This window comes from Diospyros lotus, chromosome 10 (genome assembly GCF_014633365.1).
Source record: "Diospyros lotus cultivar Yz01 chromosome 10, ASM1463336v1, whole genome shotgun sequence".
Taxonomy (NCBI): Eukaryota; Viridiplantae; Streptophyta; class Magnoliopsida; order Ericales; family Ebenaceae; genus Diospyros; species Diospyros lotus.
The window spans coordinates 6,734,040-6,759,135 of NC_068347.1; the positions used below are offsets into that span (position 1 = coordinate 6,734,040).

The window sequence follows — 25,096 nt, forward strand, 5'->3', positions numbered from 1 at the left end:
GTCCAACAAAATTATTTACACAATAGATCAATTTCAAACACCAATAAATCAAGTACACCTTACCTCCAACTTAAATTGCGCATTGTCCTCAATTGGCAATAAAATGATAGAATATAGGCATACCTGGTGGTCTTCAATGCATGAACTCGTATGTAAAAATTTTTATTTAGACTGCACACAGAGAAATACTATTTGAATCAAAGTTAATTAAGTAATGCAGAAAAGGAACAACTTATATATATATACTTCTTTTATTTATTATTATTATTATTATTATTATTATTATTATTATTATTATTATTATTATTTTATTTTATTTTTTTATTTTATTTTATTTTATTTTAATTTTTCATATCTAGAGACATCCATTTAACCTAAATGGAAAGGTGGTCTTTTAACGTCAGATTCTTAGACGACATGAACTTCCCTTATTCATCAGATGATGGCGGATCATCCAAATCCACAATTCCTTCATTCTTCTCAATACTACGCTGGTATGGTTTCAACCTATGATCATTGACTGTTAGAAGCTGTCCGGACTTCGGATTTTCTATCTCAAAAGTCCCATATCCTGAGATGGACTTGATTACAAAGGGGCTGACCCATCGAGACTTCAATTTTCCTGGGAATAGATGCAATCGAGAATCATACAAGAGTACCTGTTGCCCTACCTGAAAGCTTTTTCGAATGATGTGTCGATCATGTAATTCTTTCATACGAACCTTGGCCAATTGTACATTCTCAAATGCCTCATTCCGAATTTCCTCAAGCTCGTTCAACTAGAGCTTCCTAGATAGCCCTACTTCAGTTAGATTCTTGTTAATCTTTTGAATTGCCCAATATGCTTTATGCTCAATTTCCACCGGCAGATGACAAGATTTACCGTATACTAGCCTATAGGGAGACATTCCTAAAATTGTTTTGTAAGCTGTCCTGTATGCCCAAAGAGCGTCTACTAGTCTTAAGGACCAATCCTTACGATTAGTAGCAACAGTCTTTTCCAATATATGCTTAATCTCCCTATTGGCTAACTCGGCTTGACCATTAGTTTGGGGATGGTATAGTGTTGCAATCTTGTGCAGTACACCATATTTCTTCATTAATCCTGTCACAACTTTATTACAAAAATGGGAACCCCCATCACTGATGATTGCTTGTGGCATCCTAAATCGACTGAATATGTTTTCTTTCAAAAATTTCACTACAGTCCTATGGTCATTTGTTCTGACCGGGATTGCTTCTACCCATTTGGACACATAGTCAACAGCAAGTAAGATGTATTCATGACCAAATGAATTGACAAATGGGCCCATAAAATCCATACCCCAACAGTCAAAAACTTCTAACACTTGGATCGGATGTAATGGCATCATGTTTCTCCTTGACAGGCTTCCTAACCTTTGACATCGATCGCAACTTGAACAGAACTTGTACACATCTTTGAACAGTGTTGGCCAATAAAATCCACTCTGAAAAATTTTTGCAACTATTTTTTTGACAGAAAAATGGCCTCCACATGCAAGAGTATGACAAAAATTAATGACACTCTGTTGCTCATGATCGGGTATGCATCTACGGATGATTTAGTCAAGACAATACTTGAAGAGGTAGGGCTCATCCCAAAAGAAGCTTCTGACTTTTCTGAAGAATTTATGCCTATATAGCTTACTCCAATGGTCTGGGATTAGACCAGTTGCCAGGTAGTTCGCAATGTTGGCATACCAAGGGATAATAGATGATGCATGAATAACATTCATTTCAAACAGTTGCTCATCAGGGAAATTGTCATGGATTGATTCATCAAATTGTGTGAGATCTTGACCTGGAATCCTTGACAAATGATCAGCCATCACATTCTCTACTCCCTTCTTGTCTCTGATTTCAATGTTAAACTCTTGCAGGAGTAAGATCCATCGGAGGAGACGAAGTTTTGCATCTTGCTTTGTGAACAAATACTTCAGAGTAGCGTGATCAATGAAAATGATCACTAGTGACCCTACGAGGTAAAATCGAAACTTGTCTAGGGCAAAGACTACTGCTAGTAACTCTTTCTCTGTAGTGGTGTAATTCTTTTATGCCTCATTAAGAGTTTTGCTAGCATAGTATATCACATGAGGTTTCTTATCCTTCATTTGTTCTAATACAGCTCCTACCGCGTAATCACTAGCATTGCACATAAGTTCAAACAGGAGGGACCAATCAGGGGACTGAATGATAGGTGCTAAAATGAGTGATTTCTTCAACTTCTCAAAAGCAACTTGACACTCACCATTCCACTCAAAAGGTATGTCAAAGGCAAGGAGGCGGCATAAAGGTCTGGCTATGGCACTGAATGAAGCGATAAATCGCCTATAAAAACCAACATGGCCAAGAAAAGACCTAACCTCTCTCACATTCCTTGGGGCGGGTAATTTTTGAATTGACTCAACCTTGGACTGATCAACCTCAATACTCCTGGAAGAAACAATATATCCCAAGACACTTCCTTGAGTAACCATGAAATGACACTTCTCCCAATTTAGCACTAAATTCGTTTCTTTGCACCGGACCAGAATTTTCTCCAAATTTTTCAGACAACTCTCAAAACTGTCTCCATACACTAAGAAGTCATCCATAAAGACTTCTACCACATTCTCAACCAATTCACTGAAAATATTCATCATGCATCTTTGAAATGTTACAGGGGTATTGCACAGACCAAATGACATTCGTCTGTAACCAAATGTCCCAAATGGACATGTGAACATGGTTTTCTCTTGATCCTCTAAGGAAATTTCAATCTGATTGTACCCAGAATACCCATCTAAGAAGCAGTAGAAGGCATGTCCCGCTATTCTCTCTAACACCTGATCCAAAAATGGGAGCGAAAAATGATCCTTCCTAGTCACAGAGTTGAGCTTCCTGTAATCTATGCACATCCGCCATCCAGTCTGGATGCGTGTAGGAATGAGCTCATTGTTCTCGTTTGCTATCACAGTGACTCTGATTTCTTAGTTACAACTCGAGTTGGACTAACCCATTTGGAATCAGATATAGGGTAGATGATGCTAGCATCTAAGAGCTTTAATACTTCCCCCCTGACCACTTCCTTCATGTTTAGGTTTAACCTTCTCTGCATCTGTCTCACCGGCTTTGCATCTTCCTCCAAGAAAATTCTGTGGGTGCAAATTAAGGGACTAATGCCATGTAGGTCTTCTATAGTCCAACCTATAACTTTCTTGTGTGCCTTTAACAGATTCAGCAATTGTTCCTCCTGTTGAGGATTTAGACTTGATGAGATCACCACCGGTAAAGATTCTCCTTCACCTAGGAATGCATACTTAAGGTTGTTTGGTAATGATTTCCTTTCAGGTGCGGGTGAGCAGCTTAAGACAAATTCAATTTTCTCTCGAGAGCAATCTTGCTGCTCCATAAATTCCTCCAACTCCACAGTTTCCTGAGCAAATTCACAGTTAATGTACTCCTTACTCAATGTCTGTATCAGATCAGCTTCTTCAGTCTCATTCTCCACATCAGGTTGTTTGGAAACCCTAAAAATGTTTGTTTCTAAAGTCATATTTCCAAATGACAATTTCAAGATTCCATTCCTACAGTTGATGATGGCATTTGATATGGTAAGGAATAGTCGACCTAAGATTACTGGCATAGGAGGTTGAGGCCCCTGATGCGGCTGCGTGTCCAAAACGATGAAGTCCACTGGAAAGTAGAACTTATCGATTTGTGCTAGAACATCTTCCACAATTCCTCGTGGAACTTTGACTGATCGATCAGCCAGCTGAAGGGTCACTCTAGTGGGTTTGAGTTCACCTAATCCCAACTGTTGATACACATTGTATGGCAACAAATTGACACTAGCTCACAAATCAAAGAGTGCCTGATCAACCTTTTGACTTCCTATGATGCATGAAATGGTTGGATAGCCTAGGTCTTTGTATTTGGGAGGAGTTTTCAATTGGAGAATGGCGCTGGCTTATTCGGTCAGGAATGCCTTTTCATGCACATTTGTTTTTCTTTTGAAAGTGCACAGATCTTTCAAAAATTTTGCATATGAAGGTGTTTGTTTGATTGCATCCAACAGCGGGATGTTGATTCTCACTTGCTTAAACACTTCATATATATCTGTATTTTGTTGCTCTTTTTTCAAATGAGTCAATCTTTGTGGAAAATGTGGTTTGGGCCTGTATTGAATTTCTTTCTCATCTTCTTTTATTATTTCATTTTTCTCGTTTTTTTTTTCATTTTTCTCATTTTTTTCATTTTTCTCCACAGTGGATTCATGATCTTTTGGTTCTTCCTCTTCAGCAACAGGTTGGTTTATTCTACGATTAGTTGGTTTTTCAATTATTCTTCCACTTCTTAAGGCAGTCACTGCTTGCACTTGTTCATGAGTGTTGGTTTCACTATTTGAAGCTTCTACCTGGTTGGTTTGCCTAATTGGGTTAGGATTAGTTTGGGATGGAAACCTTCCGGGTTCTCTCACACTCAATGTTTGTGTTAACTTGGTTAACCGCCTCCTAATATTTTTTATAGCTCTATTTGTTTGGTCTTGATTTTTGACAAGCTAAGCAACCTGATTGTTGATGCCTGTTTGACTTTGGATGAACTAGTGCAAGGTATCTTCCAAAGATCTCCTATGAGGAGGTTGGTAAGTATTGGATGAAGAATCTTGATTTTGTTGGAAGGTGTGTTGTTATGCAGGAAATGGAGCTTGAGAATGATTTCCATAATTATTTCTCCAAGAAAAATTAGGGTGATTTCTATTATTGGGATGGTATGAATTGTAGTTCTGATTATTCCCATAATAGGCTCCACTCTGATTTTGATTTTGTCTCCACTCAAAGTTGTGTGGATGATTATTATTAGTCTGTCCATACAATACCTCCTTGAAAACAGGTAGGGTAGGACATTCTTTAGTTGAATAATCTGTTACATCACACACAACACACTTTACTTCCACTTGTTTAACAGATTGCACCTTTTTGGGTTCCATGTTTTCAACTTTCTTTGTTAAGGCAGTTAGTCACACACACGCACACGCACACGCATTTAGATGGATTGATAACAAGATTTTTTATGGTTTTTTAGATAACAAATACTAGAAAATAAAGCAAGGCAAAAATTGAAATAAATACTGAACGTCAGAATATGAAATTGGATAGTACTTGAATTAAGGCAATTTCAGTACCAACCCATTGATTCCCAAATTTTAGCATAAAAGATTAGCAACATTAATTTAATTTCAAATATGAGGGTTTGTTATTAAATGCAATTAGAGATAATGATAGTTCTAGTTTAAGCAATCCCCATACATGATATGCGAGATTCTAATTTAAGCAACTACCATAAATTCAATTGCAATTAATACACAAAACAACTAAATTAATCATCCGGTTTTGGGTATGATAGCGTTTCCAGTTCTAGTAACTCTCATACGTGACATGAAAGCACTAAGTTAGGCTTACACTTCAATTCAAACCTAGTGATTTCTCAATAATCAAAACACACTCATACTGAAGTTTAAATTAATGTTACTCATTTAAAGCGCAACTTTCTTTGGGAATCATTGGCGTAATTTAAAGGCATAAACTAACCGGCCATTTAGGCAATGGATAATTAAATGATAAGAATTAAAATTGCAGAAATTTAATGGCATAAATTAACCGGCCATTTAGGCGGTGAATAATAAAGTAACAATAAATGACATAAGAATTTAAAAGAACAAAGAAAGGAAGTAAGATCACAAGAGAAAACAATAAAGAAAATGAGAGAGAACAAAAGCAATTCTCAAAGAGAGAATTCTAAGGAAACAACTAAACTTTGATTCAAGAATAATAATCACCCTTACAAATACAATCAAGTGAGCTATTTATAGGCCACAAGATGCAATGCAAATCACACAATTTCAATTATTTAACTAGACATAATTATATCTAATGGGCACTCACACACTTAAAGTTAAATGAATTTTAGCTATAATACACACCTAATATTAAATGGATTTTAGGTAAAATACATACCTAATAAAGCACTCATAAAGTTAAATAGATTTTAGCTATAATACACCTAATAGTTAAATGGATTTTAGCTAAAAAAACACACCCATTAAAGCACTCATATTAAAAAAAATAAAAATAGATTTCTATAATTGGATTTTTTATCTTCATTAGGATTAAAAATAATTCTTGGGCCTTCTCCAAATGATATCTTCCATGGGTTGCTCAAATTGGGCCTTAATTCTTTATGGGTTTTAATTCTTCATGGATTTTAATTCTTCATGGACTTTAATTCTTCATGGGTTTTAATTCTTCATGGACTTTAATTCTTCATGAGTTTTAATTCTTTTTGAGTCTCCAAGCCCACCTTCTTCATGCTTAAAAAAAAAATAATTTAATGTTATTAATAAATTATATATTATATATATATGTATTACACATGGCACACACATATATATATATTAGATTATATTATATATATATATATTACATGCACGCATGTATATGTATTATATTTATATATATATATATTTGTTGTGCCATAGAAAAATGGGTGGAAAAATTTGAGAAATAAAAGAATTTTTTGGCTCGCCGTAAAGTCGCAAGCCGCTAGCCGCAAGGTGGCTAGATTATAGCCGCAAAGGCTAGCCGCGAGGGCCAGCCGTTGGGCTGCCTCGCGGCAAGCACTAGCTGCAAGGCCGAGCAACCTCGCGGCAGCCTTGCCGCAAGGTTAAAGCTGCCTCGCGGCAACCTTAGCCGCAAGGCAGCAGTTTGCCGTGAGGTCCAGCTGCCTCGCGGCAAGCGTTAGCCACGAGGGCAAGCTGCCTCACGGCAGCCTTGCCGCGAGGTTTGGGCTACCTCAAGGCAACATTTGCTCGAAGCCGGTCGCAAGGCTGCCTCGCAGTAGGCAGCCGCCAGCCTTCTTGATTTGGCTCCATGGCAACCCTCTTCTTTTATTTTTGACCCATTCAGCAACCGCCACATGTCGACACCAGACACCCTTGAGAATCGTGCCTTATAAATACCCAGCTATAGGACATTAATGGGGCCCCCGAACTTTGGTAAAATCTAGACACTTTGAATACACTTTTACTATTTATTTTTTGTGAATATTCATCGAATTTCGGGACTGACTTTGGCATCGGAGGGCCTTCGTGGGGAAGATTCCCGCGAGCTTTCTAATCCATTTTCTCAGCATTAACAGGGCCGAATCCTTGCGGCGAACCTAGCGACGAGGGAAAAGTCTTGCGGCGAACCTAGCGGCAAGGGAAAAGTCTTACGGTGAACCTAGCAACGAAGGTAAAGTCTTGGGGCGAACCTAGTGGCAAGACCTTGTGGCAAGAGTTAGTGGCAAGAGCTAATGGCAAGACCTAGTGGCAAAACCTTGTGGCGAGAGCTAGTGGCGAGAGCTAGTGGCAAGAGCTAATGGCAAGACCTAGTGGCAAGACCTTATGGCAAGATCTTGTGGCAAGAGGTAGTGGCAAGATCTTGTGGCGAGAGCTAGTGGAAAAAGCTAGTGGCAAGACCTTGTGGCGAGAGCTAGTGGCAAGACCTTGTGGCAAGAGCTAGTGGCAAGACCTTGTGGCGAGACCTTGTGGCAAGACCTAGTGGCAAGACCTTGTGGCGAGAGCTAGTGGCAAGACCTTGTGGCAAGAGTTAGTGGCGAGACCTTGTGGCAAGAGCTAGTGGCAAGACCTAGTGGTAAAACCTTGTGGCGAGAGCTAGGGGCAAAAGCTAGTGGCGAGACCTTGTGGCAAGAGCTAGTGGCAAGACGTAGTGGTAAAACCTTGTGGCGAGAGCTAGTGGCAAAAGCTAGTGGCGAGACCTTGTGGCAAGAGCTAGTGGCGAGATCTAGCGGGGACAGTTAGTGGCGAGAGCTAGTGGCGAAAGCTAGTGGCGAGAACTGGCGGCAAATCCTTACGGCGAGCATCCTAACGGCAATCTCCCTTGAAGCAACATCTCTTACGGCAACCTAACTTCACCTGACACCAAGCTCGAGTGGACCCCACATCATAAATTTTAATTGTTGTATTTTGGCAACAACAATATTATTATTATTATTTTTAAATTTTACTTTAGAAATTCATTTCATTCATTTTTCAATTTAAACTTGCATATAACCATAAAATATATATTAATATCTAATCTAAGCCATTTTTAAAATCAAAAGAAAGGTGTAATTATAACATAATTTTTTCAAAATTAACCACTAATCACAGAGACCGCTGGGAGCTTGCTCAAAATATAGCTGGGAGCCTGCCCGAATACGCTGATGAGTTAGAGGCATTACCGGGAGTTCGCTTGGTCCCAACGTTTGAGCCTGGGCTCCAGTATTATGCGAGCTCGCTTTAACGAGCTCAGTTCGATGTTTACTGGGCCTTGAGCATTTGGATCGGATCACTGCATTAAGTCCAGCCTACACAAAGTAGAGCGAGAAATACCCGTAACAAAAAACAAACCCTAAAACATTCTAGAGATCTGCATGTATACCTTTATTAAATAAACAAAGAAATAAATTTTAATCATATTATAAATGAATTTGAGCTCAGTTGGATCAATAACCAAGTTCAATAATTTTTTAAATTTTATTTACTTGCTTAATAAAAAATATAAAGGAACTATTAATTAAATATATTAATTCGATTATATCCCTATTCAATAATAACTTTTAACAAAGTTTAAGCTGAATCAAGTGAAATAGCGAACTCAAAATAGTGGCACGCACCATTGCCAATACACAATCTGTTGAACAAGACTTATATTTGAAAAATCTTCTTAGATTCCAAATATCACAAATTACAACATTTTTTGTGAGCAAATTATCTTGTCTTGACAATAACTCTATGAATACATTCTCTTGCATCCTAATACATGAGTTTCCTAATACATGAGTTAGACAATTTTGTCATCTAAATAAAGAATTCCTCTGTTTGGATGTAAATTGTTTTATATAAAAATATTATTTTTTATCTTATTTTCTAGTATTTGTTTGCATTGTAATATTTTTTAAAAAAAATTAGTTGTATATATATATATAAACATATATATATGTATGTATAAGTATGCATATAAATGTGCACGCATTCCATGCGTATGTATATATGTGTGTATATATCCGTGTACAATGGCATCCTCTCAAAATGCCGCAAGTTCCCCAAAAACCATAAGAATCCCACCTCAAAGGCAATCCGGCAATCCAAAACCACTGGTTTTCCTTATCTTCCATCTTCGTTGGCCATGTGGATTATTCTGCGAGAGAATCATCTTAACATTTGAAAGTTAAAGAGAATTTATAGCGATAACCTCAATTCTAATTTTTTTTAAGTTTAGGATAATGGCCTTGAATTCTAAGTCAAGATATTTAAAGTTACCTCTCTAATTATTTGTTGATTCCTCTCTAATTATTTGTTGATTCCTTAGAGTATGACCATTCGAGAGGAGATAAATTGAGTAATTAATTTTTTTTTAATTTTAATAAATATTTTATATTAATAATTTTATTAAAAATATATATTTGATAAATATAATAAATATGTTTGAGATTAATAATAAATGTAATCAACAAGATATAAGAAAAATAAATAAAATGAGATACAAGACAATTTATAGTGGTTTGATGTCTTCATACGTACATACTTATCCCACTCTCTTAAGGTCTAAACACCCTTGAGGTTCCACCAAACTAATTTCACCAAGATTTTCATACTATCACATCTTGAAAATTAGATACACTTAGAGTGTATTTGATTACACACATTTTCCATAGAAAATATGTAATTATTACAATATTTTCTATAAAAGTAATCAAATACTCTTAACTTTTCTATGAAAAAATGTGTATAGTACAACCATTTAAAGTTTCTTTCCATGAAATTTATTTTCCAAGGGGGTGAGACGATTTTTATTTTCTAAACAATATTATCTAGAATTATATTTTAAGAAATGTAATCAATAGCATTTAGGTGGAAAGGAAATCATTTTCCAACTTACATGGAGAATAAAAACCATCTCCCCCCTAGATAGAATTTTTCATGGAAAAAAGACAAAAACATGTTTTAATGATTGTACTATGGAATTCAATTCTATGGAAAATATAGTGTGTCAAACACTAAAGATGGAATTCAATTTTTTGGATGTGACATTTTTTATATATTTTCCATGCTATCAAACACACTCTTAGATTACAATGGTTTATAAGCAACTACTACACCAAACTTTTCTCCCTAACTTATCTTGAAAACTAGATACACTTAGATTTTAATGGTTCTAGGAAACCTATACAATTATTTAAATGTTTATAAATAATTTGTCCACACTAAGACACAAATAATCAATTAAGCGCAAAAATATACAAGACAATAATATTTAAATAAATAAATAAATAAATTAGTGTCCTTGGAGAATTTCGAAGTAGACTCGAAAATATTTTTCTCCTCTTTCTTTGTGGCTCTTCAGTTAATGTGCAATAATATTTCGTGAGTCTCGAATTACTTGGAAGATAGCTTGAGAGCTTTTGAGATCTTTCGGGAGGTTTAGATTTGCAATGGAAGAACTAGATATCTCAAAAATAAGATTAGAGGGGTATTTATAGGTATTTTGGGCACTTTTCCAATGGCAAAAAATTTAATTGTTATAGGCTGAAAAGTTTAGAAGTATAACTTAAAATTAATATATGCACACATATGACTAAGGAAGCTTGTAGATTAGCTAGCACGCACATGCAAAGACAATCTTGAGGTGTTGGGTTTGAATCAAAAGGCACACGATTGGTTTGTTAAATTCTTTTTGTGATAGATATGTTATAAAAATATTTTATAAATTAATCTAAAATATATTTAAAGAATATTTTTTATAGAACATAATATTTTTGATAATACATATGTTATGAAAATATATTTAATAAATTAATCAAAAAATATTTTTAATAGAAAATAATATTTTTGATAATACATATGTTATGAAAAAATATTTAATAAATTAATCAAAAAATTATTTAAAAAATATTTTTAATAGAAAATAATATTTTTGGTAATACATATACTATGAAAAATATTTTATAAATTAATAAAAAATAATTTGGTACTATAATTAATATATTTAATAAAAATACTTTTTTTTTAATTACCAAAAATATTATAATTTGTATATTAATTTTTTTTTTGTTAATCATCAAATTTTAATGAATATAAGCAAGTTGGTTTAACATTCTCCCCATTTTTTATGATGACAAAAACATGATTTATGAGGAGATTAATTTGATAAAATATTTTTAAACTCTTCCTTAATTTTATACTATAACCTCCTCTTTTAAAAAATGCTAATAGTATATAAGTGTTTTGAACATAGCTTAATAGATATAATAATTTTTAGGAGAGTTTAAGGATCAAACCTGATTGCCTTGATTGCACCTTCTTGCCTTGAATGCCTAGACTAATTTCTGATCTCTCAGATATACAATTTTCTCATATACAAGTTCTTTGAAAAAAATTTCATACATTTGTCTCTCCCATACAAAAATAAAATTACAACACACTCTCTTACATACAATCTCTCATCTCATAACATCTTATTCTTCTCCCCCTTTTTGACATAATCAAAAAGACATTGTTAGTGAAGAGAATACAGATTTAAGCAATATAGTCCATGAGACAAATTTACAAAGCATAATCCACATAAACAATATGATGGATGATGAACAAAGAGTACTAAAAATATAGATGTAACGTTAAGTATTAAAAACAGTACATCATATCCATCATGGAAAAATATTACTGCATGAAAATAATTTTGAAATTATGATACAGTAGTAAACTAGTTGAGAATAGTATTTTTCATAAAAAAAATTCACATTTCCCACAAATTTATCATTCAAAAAGGGTTTATTATCCCTAATTTTCTTCGAATTTGGGTGGACAGAAGCAATGCGCAATGGAATTTGGGTAGACAGAAGCAATGCGTAGTGGGTTAATTCCCTAGAAAATTAGAACTACCCTTCTCATGAGAAAATCATTTTAAGCAAAAGCTGGAAATTTGCATCACATGGCTAGAAACCAATTTGCCTAGAAAAATTGGCTAATCAAACACCACAAAAGTTGAAATTTAGGTGAAAAATGGTTATTTTCCATTAAAAATATAGGCAATCAAACGTGCCCTAAGTGCAAGGCCGCTACATGACACTAGTAAGGGTGCTCCGCCAAGACTTGGGTGGTTGAGCATGATCGATCGATGGAGAATGGTTACCATACATTGTGAAGGTTGATGAACCATTAATATTTACAAAGGCAATTTGTATCCTCACACACATAAAAAAAAAAAAACATGGGTAAGAAATAAATAGGTAAAGTTATCAAAAGTTTGAATTTTAGGATGCCACATTTATTATTTTTAGTGATTTTTTGTGTTTTGGTTATATGGTTCTTCAATTCTATTGAGTGGGCGAGTCATGATGTTATTAAGGAGATTTTAATAAAAAAAATTTACTTAGAAAGAATAAATAGTAGATGTCAGAATCTTAGTCTTAATCGATGTTTTTTTTGAAGGTAGAATTGAAATTGAAGGAGAAATAGGAAGAATTATGAGAGAAATAGATAGAATATTAGGGAGAATAAGACAAAAATGAGGCACAAACTGATAAAAAGTAGGGAAAAACTGGGAGTAATGGAAGAAAAAATAGACAAAATTGAGGGAGAAGAGAGAAACTTCAACAATTTTTCTGATAATTCATGCCCAATGTCGGCATTATGGGGTTACAACTTTATATATAAAACTAATCAACAGTTATTTATGACAGTTATAGCAGTTATCACTTCCACTTCATAAACTAATGCATGAAGTGTCTAAACAATAACTGTAAATAATAATTGAATAAAGATGTAACAAGTGAAAAAAGAAACTTCCTAATTCATGGTGACAACAAAGTGTCTAAACTAAATTTTCATAAACAAATATGTAGGCACATTTCAATAGATAGTTGATGTATCCACTTTATCAGACAACAATTGAAGAACTTTATAGAGTTACTTTGTTGCACAGTATTATTAACAAGACTTTAATATGAAATTTTATATAAGAACAATAGACAATAGAGTGTATGAACTGAATTTTCATACATGAATATGAAGGCACATTTCAAAGATAGTCTATGTATCTACTTTGTTGGATAACAATTGAACTTTGTCAAGTTAATTTCTGTCCCGTGGAGCACCGTGGTACAATTTGTTAAAAAAAAAAAAATCTCAACTCTTCCAAAACAATATTTTTGTACAAAATTCTATGTTCAAATATTATTTTTATTTTACCAATTTCACTATCTGAATACAAAATTATTACATAATATGTGACACTTGCAATAATTTGTATAGGGTTATCCTTAACACTACATAGATTATAATCTATAGACTATTTTGCAAGAGAATCATCTTAACATTTGAAGTGACAGAGAATTTATAGTGATAACCCCAATTCTGTTTTTTTTTTTTTATTTTAAATTGAGATAAATAGTCCTTGAATTATGATAACCCCAATTATTGACGTTCTCGATAATCTTAGACTAGTAAAGAGTAGTTCGGACTAAATAAAGATAAATGCGGGACTCAAATTCTCTTCTAAATACTGATAGTTATCTTTTAAAATTGAGATCGGTGAAAACACATGCGACGACCCAAAATTTCTTGGATCTTAATTACAACCAACTAACAACCCAAATACATGGGCTGGGGTTCTGCCCCAAAATAATACGACAACGGAAGCAAAATGAACTTGAGGCACACCACTCAGGGGCTTAGTCATACATAACAACACAACAACCAAACAAATCAAACCAACTACAATATCCGAACCCCTGATCACAACTCATACCTAAAGGATCTTTTCGGTTGGGATTGCGACACACAACCTCCTAAGACTGACACGCTAGACAATCTAGCCACTGCGTCAACTCCCACACCTAGAATGATGGTGAAAATGAGATGAGCCATGAGGCTCAGCAAGCATAATAACAAAATATAGGTAAGACTGGGGATAGACCTCCCACATTAGAATACATCCCACCAAATATGGGCAAGACAAAGATAAAACTAGAAATAAACCATACTCGGCATACGCCTCGCTACATAACAATGGTAATGCTAAGAATACATCTCTCACCCAGAATACACCCCACAAAGTACAATGTTGTATATGAAAATGCCATGCCATGCCATATCATGCAACAGGATGTCCAGTGCTCAATATAAATAGATACCAATGCACATAATGATCCCTAGGGCCCATATAAGAAATGCACATCCTGACACCCAAGCCCAGCATATAAACCTGCCATAGCTATGAACTGGCTGGCGTAAGATATATGAGCCCTAGGCTCCCACAACACGACCCACACGAGCTCGAGGCTCCAATCACAATCACATACTAGAGTTCTCGAGTCATAGCTATCTGGAGCCCAACTCCCACTCATAGCCATCGAGGGTTAACTCCATACCATGATCTACAACCACATACCGGAGTTCCCAAGTCATAGCTATCTGGAGCCTAGCTCATACTCATAGCTATCAAGGGTCAACTCCATACCATAGTTCATATCAAACGGTAACCATTCAATGCAATAAATAATAAATGCAATGGCTTCTACAACATTAACGTGATGACAAGGCCCCCATAAGCCAAACATCAGGCCATGCTACCCCCACATAAGAACTCACACAAGCAAAATGCTTTAAATGCACATGTTCACCTATAATACCCAAGTCGACACTCAGCAGGCCAATTGGGTTATGCCAATGTGCACACTTCCTAGTACATACAAAGCATGACCCCTAGTGAATGTAAGTCCAATCTCATGCATTGTAATATCATGCAATATGCCACATAATGGCAGAGCTGGTCGACAGTGACCAAGTACCGATAGACAATCCTTGACTAGGAATAACCAGTCGATGGTCGCCCTCAACCTAATGATGGTTCTCTCTAGTGTCACTAAATAGTCAACACTGATGATGGTTTTTGGGATTGACCACCACATGCCACCTCTGCGAATGGGCCTTGAGAATTGAACCTTAGACTTGACGATGTCGGACCTCGGTGATAGAACCTGCAAGACAATGGAGTGGCGGGGCTAGGGTCCCCTAGGATGGACTCCGACACTCAAATCAGTAGGATAAATGCAAGTAGTAATAACTGTGAGAGCTGTAGAGCTTGGTCACACTTTGTGAGGACTCTTGTCTTTTTATATGCGGACCCGTTATGGGGTACCCGAGATAAACCCGTAATGAGCGGGGGCATGACTCCCGAGGATCCTGGTCAAGTTAGAACGGGTCTTGCGGCCCGACCTAGATTTTTTGGGCTCTGCTCCGGATTGTTGACTTGCCACGTGTCAGTCTCTCAAGCTATTCGCGCCCCTGGCAAGACTATTAGCGCATATGGGTATTTTGGTAATTTTAGGTGGTGCCACATCAAACACGTTACCTCACTAGATGATAGCTCACACCGCTTGTTATTACCACCCATACCCACAGGAAACCATAACCACCTCATGATACGCACACATCTAGGGTGGGTGTTCGACGGTACCAGCTTACCTGACCCATCTATAGTCTATCGTAACAGCTGATAACTGACTCCCATACATCCAACCATCGACTGCCATGACCTAACAGTCGACAGTCAGTAGCTTTGTATCCCATACCCTATAACTCACATAAGTATATCTCGAGACTCTGGTTACAACAACACACCCCGAAGGGACTCACTAGGAACCTAGCCCTAACTAGGTTTGACATTATTCCCAAGGAAGTAGGGGCGATATAATATCCTGTAAGCACTTACCAAGAAAAACCCTGGAAGACTCCACTTTAATAATTTAATTTAGTTTAATTCACACAATAAAAATCCACAATGTATATAATTAATTTCTAAAACCAAATCGAGTTAAGAAAGGAAATGAAATTCATAAATCAAATGACACTCGCAAGGAAGTAAAAAGCTTGTCTTTAATTCGCAGATTTTAGGGTTTTTATACCCACACGTCGTTAAATTACTGCACGATGCAAAATAGTTTAATTCAATCAAAATTAATAAAATTACACCCTAAATAAAATTTCAACCGTACAAATTTATTCGTATAATTTACTCAACTTACCTATATATTTAGACTTTAATTAAACTGAATTTTCCCTCCTCCATTTTAACCTCCGCGCGCTGCTTCTTCTTCACCAAATTTTCCCTATTTTGCTACTGTTTTACCCCACGATTTTACACTACACGACAACCTTAAAAAGGCTTAGATAAGGGACCACCAGAGACTACCGCGTGGCAGCCCAGCTACACTGCTTCTAGCCCCAAAATGACGTCATTTTAGGGGGCTCCTTGCTAGAAAATTTCAGCTTCCTTCCAGAAACCAGCCGTGCGCGCCTTCTCCCTTTGGGAATCGATCCCAGCCCTTCCACGTGAACCGCATGACTCCTTGTTATATGAGCCGCAACTATTAGTTTTAAGCCATCATTTTGATGATTGTCTTACTCAAAAATGACATTTTCAGCGTTGCACCCATCAAGATTCGATCCCTTGACTTCACCCTACCCCGTGCATGCTCAACCGCTTGGATGCCACTACCCTCGTCACATATTCACGCAACATTAATTTTTATTGTAGTTAACTATCACAATTCCCAGCTTATCCTTCACACGCACAAGATACCATAAATTCCCATTCCTTCTAAAATAATTAAATTAATATTTTTCTTTAAATACAATAATTAATAATTAATAATTATTCTCAATTTAAATTAATAATTATCAGTTGTTTCTGATTAAATTAATAGTTATTAATTATTCCTAAATTACTGGGATGTTATAACACACGTGTCAACTCTCCCTATTATTTCTTAATAAGGACACAACATGATGAGATTGGTTAATGCTTAGGTAATTTCTCTTTCTAGGATAATTTCCCATCAACTTCCATTTTCTTAAGAAAATGAATGGAGAAATAACTGTGTCAATGCCTGTTATTGTGAATTGTTTGAAGAAAATATTTAAGAGGTTGAAACCAATTAGAAACTAGAATTGCATTTAAGAATGTATCATTTTCCTACATTTTTGGTCTTATGGTCGAGGTGGTCGACCATCAAATGCGAACAACAAATGCTGCAGGGGACCCATAGATAGTGATTGATATCTTTCAATTTGGAGCTTAGATGAGTATAAAATTACCTGTTGTGCCTAAAAATAATAATGTATTTATTGTTAAGATAATTATCTCTTAAGTTTTTTGTTTTTTTGTAAATAAGAATTGTATTAAGAAAAAAACTAGCGCCACTATAAAAAAAGAAATGATTAGAGGGCACTGAATATTTTCTGTACAAACAATTTGATGTAAAAATTAAACTTTCAAACGAAATTATAGAACTCTTAACAAGAATGAAGTGCCTTCTCTAAAAAAATGAGCACTCAAGTATTTATAACTAAGTCAAGAAGATAATAATAGCAATTCTTGATTTCTCATAATTGACACTAATCCTGTTCATCATAACCTATATTATACTATCATTAAAGAAGATTAAAGAGATATATTTACACATTTCTATCATAAAAAATGCCCTGTAGATGGATTTCCAAGAGCCCCTAAAACTCTCTTGAAAATCTTAGTCGTCCCCTAAAGAGATGTCTTACCTCTTCTTGTTGGAACCTTTCAAGAGGGTCTCCCGAACCCCTTCCCATGCGAGACTTCCCCTTTGTTGGTGGGCCTACCTTTTAGGCTTGGTCTATGCGCACATCGCTATCTGTTCCCGGACTCCAATATGTAATGGCCAGCCAGCTGACATTAGCAAGCATTCAATGTTGAATAATGGCAACGTAAGACATTTGGCTTTAACAATTCAAAATCAGTTTTCACATCCGTCGCCCACCCCTATTAGCCTTTCCAATTTTGTGTCACATGCTAAGGGGCCAAGGGTCAACTTTTAACCAATCACTTCGAGAGACATTTCGGGCACACAATATCAACACCAAACGTAATACTATATGGTATATGACTTTCTAGATTCAATACTCGTCAGTAATCAGATAATACCGAAACTTTTTTCAGTATCAGCCAATCAAACCCATCACTGGAATGTTTCCAAATCCTGACGACAATCCAAAAGTTCTTGTAGCGCCTAGCAGTGGTTCAAAACATTATAGGTGACAGTAAAGTCTCACTTCAAGTGGTTCAAAACATTAACTGATTAGATGGACAAATACCCTTTTCCAAAGTCCAAGCAACATTAAATTACATTTTATTTTTAAATACCTAAAATTAAAGACTTCCAATTTATGATTTCCAATCAATCAAACCTGTATAGTTAGTGATAGGTGCAAACCATTATGTCAAGGCACATATATGGAAAAACAGGGACACAGGCATGAATAATAATATTCAATTTTGAGCCCAATAGCATCTGTAGACATCCAATTTTGACAATGGTTTGACTACAATTCATATATTTTTCAGCAATCTAGTGATATCATTAGTTATAGAAGTGCTCAAATTTAGATGACATTTTTGGCTTTGACAATTCAGCATCACTGTTTCCTTCCAACTTTTACATGCACGGCCGCTAGACGACACTAGTAAGGGTGCTCCACGGAGACTTGGGTCGAGCATGATCAATGGATGGAGAATGGCTGGCAAAGACTAAAATCTTGTAGGTTTCACACTTGACATCATTCCTCAATGAAGTCAATATGTACGGAATTAATGTTTTGGGCTCATCAATTTCGCAGAAACTACAAGCACAGATGCCTCATCTATATATGTATAATCTCGTATGTTATGCATCACAACTAACAAATACTCCACTTTGCGGGCTGCTCTTGCCTTGGGTGCCTATGGGAATGAAAGAGATGCTATCAATTACCGTTGTTCATTCTCTTGTGTGCACTTGTGCTTCCTCAAGCCTCAAAACTTGGCTTCTACTATGAGAGTTCCAAGGTGGTGGCGCGCCACAACAAAAATGATTTGTTGAGGTATCTTTTTTAGGGCATTTTTTAGAAAGTGTCCTCTAAAATACAATTTTAAGGCACAATCTAAAAAAGTGCCCTAATACAATAACTTTAATGAGGCACAACAATTAAGTGCCCTATAAAATATCATTTTAAGGCACAATTTAAAGAAGTGCACTAATAAAACAACTCTAATGAGGCACAACAATGAAATGCCCTAATAGACAAATATAAGTGTTTTAATAGATAAATCTAATAGGGCATAATTCTTGAAATGCTCCATTAAAATAATTCTACCAAGACACTCTAATGAAGTGCCCTAATAGACAAATCTTAAGTGCCCCAATAGAATAATGCTAATGAAACTTAGATATACTATAAAATAAACATAGGCACATATATTAATAAGATAATGTGTAGATCAGGTGGTTACGCGTGTGCAAGAAGAAGGAAAGGTTCAGGGTTCGAGCTGAGGGAGAAATAAGTTAGAGTTAAGAGATGGGCTTGTGGGGGATATGAAAAATAAATTTATAGTGATTTTTGAGACATTTTTAAGTGTCGCAACAAACTTAAATTTATAGTTGTTTTTGAGGCATTTGTAAGTGCCTCAATACGTTTTTGGGGCATAGTTACATGAGGCATTATTATTAGTGCCCTAATAGTTAAAATGCCCCAATAAACTATCTATTAAGGCATTTTTAAATGCCTCTTAATCCAAAATTTGTTGTAGTGGCGGTTGCATAGAAGCTGAGAAGAAAGCACTTCTCAAATTCAAAGGTGGTCTCTTGGACCTCTTAAGCTTGCTCTCTTCTTGGGTTGGAGGGGGGTGATTTGCAATAACAGAACAGGGAACGTTGTGAAGCTAAAACTCCAAAATCCATTTTCAAGTTGTTAGGATTTTCAGCAAGAAATCCTAATTAGTCTTGAAAATTATTTCTTATTCCTAATATTGGTTTTTTGTTTAGTTTATAATCTTATTTCATAGTTAGTTGTTAATTATTGCTAGGTAAGGAAACCTTAGTCTTGACGAACAAGGAAACTAGTCTATAAATAAGATGTTTGGCTTGTTATTTAGGGTGAGCAAATCACTTGTGAGAGACCAGTGAGAGCTAGGAATTGGGTGTAATTAAGACTTGGGTTTAGAGAGAGAAAATTGGAATTTGTAGCTGTAAACTTTACTACATAGTGATATTTTTTCTCTATCATCTTGACGGTTGTGTTTTTTCCTTTTTATGGGTTTTTCACATAAAAATCTCTTGTGTTTAAGTGTGATTGGATCATCTTGTGTTTTTTCTCATCTTATTTGTTCTTCAACAAGGGTATTAGAGCTTTGGTTATCGATTGCCTAGTATACAAAAGACATGCTAAGCATGATGAAGTTTGATTTTGAAAAGTTCGATGGGAAGATCAATTTTGTCTTGTGGCAAATACAAGTTAAGGATATCTTGATCCAATGCAGGTTACACAAGATGTTGAAAGGCAAACCAACTCTTGAAGGCTCTAGAAACCTGGTAGAGCAAGTCTGGCAAATGGTTCCAAAGATTGTGACGCTGGAAGTTAGTTTCTCAACTTTACGGGAGATGAAGATGTTCTTTAAAGAGATGGATACATGGCATGCCGCTAGACCACTAAAGTTGCTATGAAAAAGGATGTGATACTTCTAGCAGGTCCACAAAGTTTGCACATAAGCATTGGCTTGGCGGTGATGCAAGGTGTGTGGTGGAAAAAATGTTGATGGCTAAAAAGCTCCCAAGGAAACCAAGCATGGGGGTTGCACCATAGTTTTTTAGCAAGGTACTTTTCGACATTGTGCTGTGAAAATCTTAGGCTGTATATGCTTAAGTTGTTGTACCTTTTTAGAAATTATCGCTAAGGTGGTGGTTTCTAGGATTTTCAATGAGAAATCTTAATTAGTCTTTAAAATTATTTCTTATTCCTAATATTGGTTTTTTGTTTAGTTTATAATCCTATTTCATAGTCAGTTGTTAATTGTTGCTAGGCAAGGAAACCTTAGTCTTAACGAACAAAAAAAACTAGTCTATAAATAGGATGTTTGGCTTGTTATTCAAGGTGAGAAAATTACTTGTAAGAAACCAATAAGAGATAAGAATTTGGTGTAATTGGGACTTGGGTTTAGAGGGAGAATATTGGGCTTTGTAATTGTAAACTTTACTACATAGTGATATTTTTTCGTTGTCATCCTAACGGCCGTGGTTTTTCCCTTTTAGGGTTTTCCACGTAAAATTCTCTTATGTTTGAGTGTATTTGGATCTTTTGTTTCTTATCTTATTTTTTTTTTTCAACACAAGTAATATTGATACTGATGGAATGGATTACGAATTGGGAGGGGCGATTGATCAGTCTTTACTCGACTTAAAGTATTTGAGGTACTTAGACCTCAGTAAGAATAACTTTGAAGGCAAACGAGTCTCAAATTTCCTTGGATCTCTCATAAAGTTGAGGTATCTCAATCTCTCTTATATATGCGTTTTTTGGTGGGGCAATCCCACTAAGTTTGGGAAACCTTTCTATCTTGCTTTATCTAGATCTCAGCAATAACTTGATTCATGTTTAGAGGCCAAGGATTTGAATTGGGTATCATGTCTTTCCTATCTGAGGTACGTAAATTTGGGAGGTAATGACCTGAGCAAGGCCTTCTCTCATTGGCTTCATATTGTTAATTTGCTTCCTTCTCTTGTAGAACTACACTTGCCTCAATGTCAACTTCACAACCTCCCGCCATCTCTTCCATCTATTAACTTCACAACCCTCTCAGTGCTTAAACTTTCAAGGAATGGCTTCAACTCCACAATCCTCCACTAGTTATTCAATCTCAACTCCCTATCGCAACTTGACCTAAACTCCAACAATCTCCAAGGTAGGCTTCTAGACACATTTGAATAACTTATTTCTCCAAAATCTTAATCTCTCACAAAATACTTACCTGGGAGGTGAGTTGCCGCCATGTTTAGGAAAGCTTTACAATTTGCAAATATTGAAGCTTTTTATGAACAATATCAGTGGTGAGCTAACTGAACTCTTTAACGTGTTATCAGGATGCAATAAAAGTAGGTTAGAGATGTTGGACTTGGGATTCAACACATTGATAGGAAGGCTCCCAAATTCATTGGGATACTTAAAGAAGTTGAGGGACCTTCAACTGTGGGAGTACATGTTTAGAGGTTCAATTCCCAATTCCATTGGAAACTTGTCTTCCTTGGAGTACTTGTACCTCTTGGATAATGAAATGAGTGGTAGCATCCCAGGTAATCTTGGGCAGCTCTCATCAATGATAGTGCTAGATCTCTCAGAGAATTCATGGCAAGGTGTTATAACTGAGACCCATTTTGCAAATCTCTCAAGCTTAAAAGAGTTGCAAATGACAAAAACTTCACCAAATATTTTAGTGATTTTCAAAATTGATCCTCGTTGGCTTCCACGTTTCTAATTTAGATACATCAACATCAAAGCTTGTTAATTGGGTCCCAAATTTTCCACATGGCTTGAAAATCAAAATGACTTGAGAATTGTGGTGATGCGCTATGCTAGAATTTCAGGATCCCTACCTAATTGGCTCTTCAAATTGGATTTGCCTCTCGATGAATTAGATGTCTCTCATAATAACTTAAGTGGACAAGTGCCTAACTCACTGCATTTCAACTACCTATTTACTGTTGATCTAAGGTCAAACTGCTTTGAGGGCACTCTACTACTCTAGTCTTCCAATGTCACTACACTTTATCTAGGAGGCAAGTTGTTCTCTGGACCAATTCCTCCAGACATTGGCAAAGAAATGCCATTATTGGCAGACTTTGACATCTCTTTCAACTATCTATATGGTAGTATCCTATTGTCCCTATGCAATCTGCAAAACATGACTGACCTAGTCATCTCAAATAATCATTTGTCTAGAGTAATTCCTGACATTTGGAGAGATCTTAAATATATTTACTACCTAGACATTTCGAACAATAATTTTTCTGGTAAGATCCCAAACTCAATTGGCTCTCTACGTTTTCATTCAATTTTTGTTTTTGGGTGGGAACAAGCTTTATGGTCAAGTCCCTTCTAGTTTGCAAAACTACACAAGTATGGATACTCTTGATATGGGTAACAATCGACTCTCTGGAAATCTTCCATATTGGGTAAGAGAAGCCATGCTGTCTTCATTGATTTTTTGCATGAGAAACAATTCCTTTACAGGACACATTCCTAGGCAATTATGTTGCCTCTCTAAGCTTCACATATTGGATCTTTCACACAACAATCTCACAGGGATAATCCCAACTTGTTTAGGGAATTTGAGTGGCTTGAAAACTGAGTTTAAGTTGAAAGGAGCTTGCAGGTGGCTACCAAGGGTAGAATAATGGAGTACATAGAGAAACCACCCTTTACCTTGTGAATAGTCTCAATTTCTCCAGCAATAACTTATCTGGTGGCATTCCACAAGAATTGACCACCCTTTCCAAGTTAGCAGGCACCTTGATCTTGTTCAGAAATCAATTAACAGGAAAGATCCTGGAGATATTTGGGAACTTGAAAGATTTAGAAACCCTTGATCTTTCTCACAACAAACTTGTGGGTGAAATCCTAGAAAACATGGTTTCTTTGACCTTTCTAAATCACTTGAACCTATCGTTTAACAATTTATCTGGTAAAATACCCACAAACAACCAATTTCAGACCTTCGGTGATCCATCCATTTATGAGGGAAATCTTGCACTTTGTGGGACTCCACTAGCAACCAAATGTAGTAGCAGTGGTAGTGGCAATGGGGAGGCACCTTCTGGTGGGGGCAAAGACGATGAAGACGTTAAAGGTCTGTTGGAAAAGCTATGGTTATACTTGACTGTAGCACTAGGATTCTTCATGGGATTTTGGGGAGTCTGCGGCAGTTTGATGATTAAGAAATGGTGGAGACTTGCATATTTTTATTTTCTCGATAAAATAACAGATGAAACCACTATATTAATCTTCGTAACCGCTAATCGTTTGAAGAGGATTGTTGATATGTGACTCAAAATGTATTGGGCCATTCAAGTATGGTTGGGCTTGTTTATTTGAAGTCCAAACTCAAGTCTCTTGCTCTTGTATTCTATTTCCAACCGTGTCCTTTGTCCTTTGTATATAAAGATTGTATCTGGCATTCCAAGGGTCACTGTTCAATGTGTGTAAAACCCTAAACAACAGAGAGAGAGAGACCGAGCAAGAACGGAGAAGAAGAATCATGCACATGCAAAGCTTTATCGGTAATTGACGATCATAATGGATGAAGAATCGCAAGGCATTTCTGATCTCTGTTCTCATGGTAAATGTGTATCACTTGGGATTGTTTTTGTGAGAGGTTGGTGAGGTATGAGTGTTGGGTTGCTTGGTTATTTTGAACATTGAACTCTGTTGCATTTTTCGTTGTTATAGTTTTTAATTTGTGAGTTGCAGTGAGGATCTTGTGCATATATTGTTGTAAATCCCTTGATTATTCTAGTGCATTGACTAAGGGAGAAACCTCTGCCTTGAGTAGGATTCAATTTGGATCTGAACACGTATATCTCTTGTTCTTGTGTGCGTTGTGGATGTTTTTTATTTTTTGTTTCGTATTCGATCTAGGTACTTCTCTTGGTCTTAGTCGTGTGGCTGTGTGATTGGTTCACAGGTTTATCAACAAGGATGTTTAAGAGGTGAGTTAATTGCACTTATATTAGATGTAATTTGGGTTATTTCAAACAAGGACTTCATAATTTAAAAATATTTTTGAAGGTTTTTTATTTTTTGCTCAAACATATTATATATATATATATATATATTTGAAAGCCATCAATTTCCATTAGATTAGCAAGAGGACACTACAAGAATTTTGGGTTTTAGTAATGAAACATTTTTGTCACTAAAGCCCAAAAATCTGTTGCTAAATCAGTTTAGCGATGGTACATATCCGTCGCTGAAGTACTCGTCGCTAAAATTTTGTAGTGATGAATCCATTGCCAATTTAGCGATGAAATTTTTCTTATCGCTAAATGATTTTTTTTTTTTAAATTTAGTGTCACAAATTTCCATCACAAATCCGTTTCTAATTCAATTGTTGGATTTTGTGTTTCCTAATGAGGCCCAAGGTGATGACAATGGTTT

The 25,096-nt window shown here is 35.9% G+C and overlaps 1 protein-coding gene across 1 annotated transcript; it reads left to right on the top strand.

The window, feature by feature from the left end:
• Positions 1-22,049: 22,049 nt before the first annotated feature.
• LOC127811064 (receptor-like protein EIX2) lies at positions 22,050-23,986 on the top strand. The gene is made up of 2 exons (XM_052350777.1): positions 22,050-22,236; positions 23,481-23,986. The coding sequence occupies exons 1-2, from the start codon at positions 22,050-22,052 to the stop codon at positions 23,984-23,986; spliced, it is 693 nt and encodes a 230-aa protein (XP_052206737.1).
• Positions 23,987-25,096: the final 1,110 nt, after the last annotated feature.